The sequence below is a fragment of the Rattus norvegicus genome, chromosome 3 (genome assembly GCF_036323735.1).
Source record: "Rattus norvegicus strain BN/NHsdMcwi chromosome 3, GRCr8, whole genome shotgun sequence".
In the NCBI taxonomy this organism is placed as follows: Eukaryota; Metazoa; Chordata; class Mammalia; order Rodentia; family Muridae; genus Rattus; species Rattus norvegicus.
Window position 1 is genome coordinate 94,929,231 of NC_086021.1, and position 6,629 is coordinate 94,935,859.

The 6,629-nt window shown below is 32.5% G+C and overlaps 1 protein-coding gene across 1 annotated transcript; it reads right to left on the reverse strand.

The window, feature by feature from the left end:
• Window positions 1–1,983: 1,983 nt before the first annotated feature.
• Or4a66 (olfactory receptor family 4 subfamily A member 66) lies at window positions 1,984–2,913 on the reverse strand. Its single transcript, NM_001000636.1, has one exon. The coding sequence runs from the start codon at window positions 2,911–2,913 to the stop codon at window positions 1,984–1,986; it is 930 nt and encodes a 309-aa protein (NP_001000636.1).
• Between the last annotated feature and the right edge of the window lie 3,716 nt (window positions 2,914–6,629).

Sequence of the window (6,629 nt, forward strand, 5' to 3'; positions counted from 1 at the left end):
GCTGATTGTTTACATTTTTCTTAAAAAATTGTTTTCTCAGAATATGTGACTTTAGGTGTCATCAGAATACTCTCTAAATAGACACACAATAAGTGTGTGGTATAAAAGACAAATAAAAGTTGAGGTTATAATATAGGGATATTTGCATGCTGAGTGTACTTAAAAGTCCTAAGTAAATGTGAATGAACATAAACCTATAAAATCAAAGTGTATTTGGGTCTCCGTTGGTCTGTTTATTGAGCAGTTGTACTTTTCTTAATTTGGATTTTGTCAGATTTGATTATTTTTCATTTTTTATTTCTTGTTTGAAATACATCTTAATTGCAGTTTCCCCTATCTTCTCCTACACTTCTCTTCAGAAAACAAAGCAGGTCTCCCAGGGATATCCACAGAACAAGGCATAAAAAGATAAAATAAATCTAGGCACATATCCTCACATCAAGTGAGGATGAGATAACTCAGAAGGAGAAAAGATATCCTAAAAGCTGATAAAAGAGTCAGACACACCCTAACACTCACTCTTAGGAGCCCTAATAAAACACAAATCTAGCAAGCATAAAATATATACAGAGGACTTAGCACAAAACAATGTAGGCTCATTTTTATGACTCATTTCTAAAAAAATAAGGTATAAGATTATGCATTTAATGTACGTGATGCATGTATATTATATTGCAAAACTTGCTCAACATAACTATGAAAATACAATTGGTTTACTTTTTATAAAGAATTGCTGGACTTTTGAAAATAGTAAATATCTTCAGGTTTAGCAGCATTGGATATTGAAGGAATTTGGGGTTTTTATCTTTTGTTTGTTTGTTTGTGTTTGTTTTTGTTTGTTTGTTTGGTTGGTTTTTTTTTTTGGTTTTTACTTCCTTGCTTGTTTGTTTAGTTGGTTAGTTGGTTGGCTTTTGCTTGTTGCTTTGAAACCAGAATCTGCCTGGAGAAGGAAAAACAGAGTGTGGGGATATGTATGAAGTATGGACTCTAAACCACAGTAACAAGAGCAAGCTAGGCAGGGCAGAGTAAGGAAAAATGAATTGGAAGTGGGAGAGACTTTTGTAAACATCTACATAAAGTGTATGACAAGAAGCAAGGCAGGAGATGAGAGAGCAAAGTATATATCATGAAAATGTCTCATGAAACATGCTGTCTTAAGGCATGGGTGCATTATCTGAGTGATCTTTCAGCTGTGAAATATATATATCACTTCATGTATACCAAAAATGTACTCATATGACTATTGCAGACTACTAAAGCATTGACAGGAATATTTACAAAAGAAATATGTTCCCCTCAATTTCCAAAATTCAAAAGCCAATAATCATAACACCATACCTGTTCAAGGATAGTGAATTCTGAGGGTACACAATCAGATATAAATCTGCTTTGCAAGGGTGTTATAAGGGGAAGGGAAGAAATTATGGGAGCTTCATGAGTATATTACATAAATGTTTGAAAATACACTTATGTAATCCAGTATCATGCTAATTAATATATGTCATAAGGAGTCATTAAAAATAATAAATGTTAAAACCAGCAAGTAAGAAAATTGAATTATATTCCTACTAATAACTAGATTTCTTGTAATTTATTTTCAGACAGGACATAGGAGTTGTTAAGGATTTATTTCATTTTCAGTGTGGGGTTTGTGTATGCGTGTGTGTGTGTGCCCGTGTGTGTGTGTGTGTGTGTGTGTGTGTGTGTGTGTGTGTGTGTGTGTGTGTGATATTCTGTGTGATGGGGTTGTTGGGAATGAAACCTAGGCTTTCCTCATCCTAACCATGTCCCCTACCAAATAAATACAATTGTCACAACCTTTACATTTGCCTGATCACCTCTGGATGAACTTGTACTATGAAGATTAGTCAGAGCATTAGTTGTTCCTTTTGCTTGTGACTTTCCCCCAAATAGTTTGAACATTCTGTGATGGGTAGAATAGTAGCTGACCAAGGAATATCAAAAAAGAATCCTGAGGTTCACTTATTTCAAATGTGAGTTTGACATCTGAGACCACACCTTATGCATGGCATTTTTCATCTCACTGTTTCTCAGAGTGTAGATGAGGGGATTCAATATGGGGGCAATCACAGTATAAAATAGAGAAATTTCCTTATCCTTGTTCTCATTTCCTGCAGGAAAAATATAAATATAAATACAGGGCCCAAAAAATAAAACTACCACCATTATGTGTGAACTACAGGTTGAAAGTGCTTTGCGTTGCCCTGCAGATGATCTTGTTCTCAGAGAATACAATATGAGTATGTAAGAAGCAAGTAGTACAATAAAAATGGCAACAACCACCATCCCAGAGTTGGCAATTGATAAAATACTCACAACATGAACATCTTCACAGACAAGATTCAAAAGAGGTTTGACATCACACAAGTAGTGGTTGATGTGGTTGGGACCACAGAATGGAAGGCTGAGCACCATGAGTAGTAAAGCAATGGAGTGCCAGAACCCCACTATCCAGGCCGTGACAATCAACATATCACATCTCTTCCTGCGCATGATAACCATGTAGTGCAGGGGCTTGACAATGGCAACATAGCGGTCCAAGGCCATGGATACCAGGATGAAGATTTCCACACCTGCCAGCAAGTGGCCAGTGAAGAGCTGGGTCATGCACTCATTATAGGAAATGTTTTTTCTAGTTGCGGCCAAGTCCCTGATGAGCCTGGGAATCACAGTGGAGGTGTAGCAGAGGTCCATGAGGGAAAGGTGGCAGAGAAAGTAGTACATAGGTTGTTCGATTAAATGGCTGCAGGTGATGGTGACTAGGATAACAGAGTTCCCCATTAAGACAGCCAGGTAGCAAAGCAGGAACAAAACAAAGAACAGCAGCTCTATTTGCCTATTCTCCCAAAGACCCATAAAAATGAACTCTGTGACATTTTTATGATTTTCCATGAATTCTAGGTGAATCCACATGCACAGCTGAAACTTAGTTCATCTGAAATTAAACAAGAAAGATGTAACTTTTTGACAGTTTTTTTTTACTTTTATAAAGATTACATATTGAATAGCAATATTCATATTTGGTTTATTTATAATCAAATATGCCCTTTAGGAAAGTATATAAATGTATTCCTAATTCTTAACTGAATATTTTAATAGAGATATTCTATGCCTAGAAATTTTATAAATATTTTATGCATATTAAACTCTCATAAAGCCAAATGGATTCTGTACTGATAAGCATTTTACATATAAACAAATGCAGAAATGGCACATATAACTGAATTATAGAAACACAATACATGCCCTGTATATTTTACCTAATTCCATTTTATTAATTTCTCTGTCATATTTCTAATAAGGAATAATTCCTCTCGTTTTCCTTTTTTATTAAATAGTAACAATTATATTACATTACGTTGTTTCTGCTTTATCAACTATTTATAATTTGGTGATTATTGATTCTGTATGACCTATATAATATATATGTATACATATATATATATATTATATTCCCTTCTCATACTTAGATCTTTATACTTTTTTTGGAATTCATAACAAATTTATAAACAGTACAAGGACCACAATCACATCAGTGAAAGAGTGTGAATAAGCTGATAGTATTTTCCATGATTCTCTTTAAATAATTCCTAAAAACTCAAGACACAAACAGTCTCAGAATAAAGAATTTGACGTAACTCTGTCTGGCATTTAAATAGAAAGTTTGTTTTATATTTCTCTAAGAATTTAAAGGCACACTTTAGAGTTGATTGCTAGCATGTTGTAGTCATTCCAGAGCCAATCATTCCTCCTGAACTGTCCTGTTTATTTACTCTCATAATGAGTATATGATAACCATGGTGATGTTGACATCTTGGAATATCAAGGGGATAAGTTAACTGTATCATGTTTTCAAAATATCTCAAACTCCTCAATAAAATCATATTTTATTTGTAATAGACTATAAAATTAAATGCGCTTTTCAGTTGAGGCAGTGGGGACAGAAATTTTCCAAGGGGCTATAGCAATCAGTGCTGTGATTTTCTTTTTCTGTAAATTTAGTAGCCACAACTATGGAATGAACAGAATAAAATATTGACTTCATATAAATTTGTTCCAGATTAATAATATATGGATTAGAAGACCCAAAGTAATGTGCATGAAAGAAAAAGAGTCAAAACCATAGAAAGCAAAAATGTTAATAGTTAAAGTATTGTATAGATATTGATGTAAGCCTGAAATTTTTAACATAAAAATCCAATTCTATTTTACTTGTGTTAATCAGATGTTCTAGGTAAATGCCAATCTATGTGGACAGAAAAGCTTCAAGGTTATTTTATAGAATCTCTGTTAGGTGGATAAGCACAGTTCACTAAGTGGAATCATCTATGATTTCTACTCTATGTCAGAGCCCCCTTTGTTCTCTTGATTTTAAATTTATTTTTACTGAAGCATAGAAGAATGGAAGAAAAGTAGAATGGGAAAGAATGATGGAAGGAAGATGACACATACAGAACCATTCATAATCATTTATAGTAAACATATTTTAGCTTATTTAGTAATATAGCTCTGGTTTAAATCATATTTTCTAGAAGTCTACATTTAATTTTTAATAGAAAGTCCTCTAATACGTATTACTTTGAATACTTTGTTAACTGCAACTTGAAAGGAAAAAATAGACAGAAAAAAGCAATGAAATGTATCCTCCTGAGACTTAAATTAAAGGCTAAGACCATGCAAATATGTGGTTAGGATTATCCATCAGGAAGTACTCTCCATAATTTCTCTGCTACTTTAGATAAGCTCATCTTCTTGGAGAAAATTGTAAATCAACAAAACTTAATCTCAATTGTACAATTAAAGGTTTAGAAATGTTTACATGCTTTCTATTTTGCAGCAAAGGTGCTCTAAATATAGTGTTAAATATTTTTTATTTCTCCTATTTTATCTCCATCATGACCTGGGGAGCCCTAGGCCACTAGGTTTTTTTTTTCATGTTTTCTAAATAAACATGTAATAGGACAGGGCTGCACATGAACAAACAAGGTATTAGTATCTCAACAGTATTTGCATATTTCTGAGGATCATGCTAGAATAAAAAGGAATTAATACCTTGGCTCATAAGTCAATTTTCCCTATAATTACCATATAATTTTTAAAAATATATCATTACTTAACATAACTGCGAGAGAATTTATGTCAGGAATTAAATATGAAAGTGGAATTTATCAATACCATATTTCGTGCAGAATAACATTACCTTTAAAAAATTCATTATAATCATAGCTATTTTTATAAATAAATAAATATATATATATATATATATATATATATATATATGCATGACACTTACTTCTGTCTGGATCCAAATATTTCTGGGATGTCATGCTTCCTCTAAAGTGATTCATCTTTTCTTTGACCTGTAAATGAAAAAACCATAGATGTTGAAAGAACCGATATTTCCCATGAACATTTAACACAATGTAGCTTTGAAGATTCACTACCTGATATACTTTAAGCTGAGTGGAAAGGAAACCCATGGGGAACAGTCTCAGGGGCACTTTTTGCAAAATATTGAGGCTATAGTTATGAATGTGAAGGTCCAGTGAACACTACTCAGTCGTCACATATTAAGACTTTCTTTTATTATAAGAACTATGACATAATGACATTATATAATGACATGAAATAAATACTGGGTATCTTTTCATTTAAATGTATCACAGTGCTAAAGAGTAAACCTAAGTCTATTAATATTCGAATCTATATTAAAATATTGTTATTATGAAAGCTTCCAAATATTCTCAATATTTAATTATGCCCACTGGAAATTTAAAGGCCCTGCATAATACTTTGTGTTAATAGTTACTCACTAGAATTAGTGTAATGCCTAAGTGGAAAATTCTACAGGATGTAATGTGTTGTCCTTGCCTTGGTATGTGGAATTACTTTTACACTTACCTAAAAAGCTTGAATTATATGGACAATGGAACCTGTGAATTTTTATAAATAATTTCTTCCTATGATTCAGATGCTCTACCAAATACTTACGTACTTATGATAAAGTCTGGGAATAGAAATCTCTCATGTGACCTATGTCGTTAATCATCCATCACTCACTAGGCTGAGACAGGAAGAGTGACATGAATTTTAAGACAACTTTGTAATCCTCCATAGCTCTAAATAAGTCAGGACTACAGAGTAAGGCTCTGTCTCCAAGTGGCACATTATAACAATATTTCTGGGAAATATATTGCCCTAATATTCTCATACATTTCTATGCAAGTCAATATCCATATATTTGTGTAAATTTCAACTTTCTAGTTTTAAAATTATTTTTGTTTCCATTTTGTCTTCTCTTTACTTGCCTTTGTTAGTCCAATTTACTTATTCATGTGATAGTCCAAAATACAGAAAATATTTTTCATGTCTTCTCTTTATACCTTCTTAATTATTCCCTTTATTTAACTTCCATTTACCATATGTTAAAAACATTTTATTCCTAAACAAGAAACTCCTACTAAGTTGGCTTAATGTACTTATCCTCATGGAATTTGTTTACTAAATACCTCTACGCCGGATGCTGAACTATATTTCATCATTTAATTAAGACTATAAAAATTCATAATATTGTTTAAATACATTGTAAAAGTATCTTTTATTTTCTT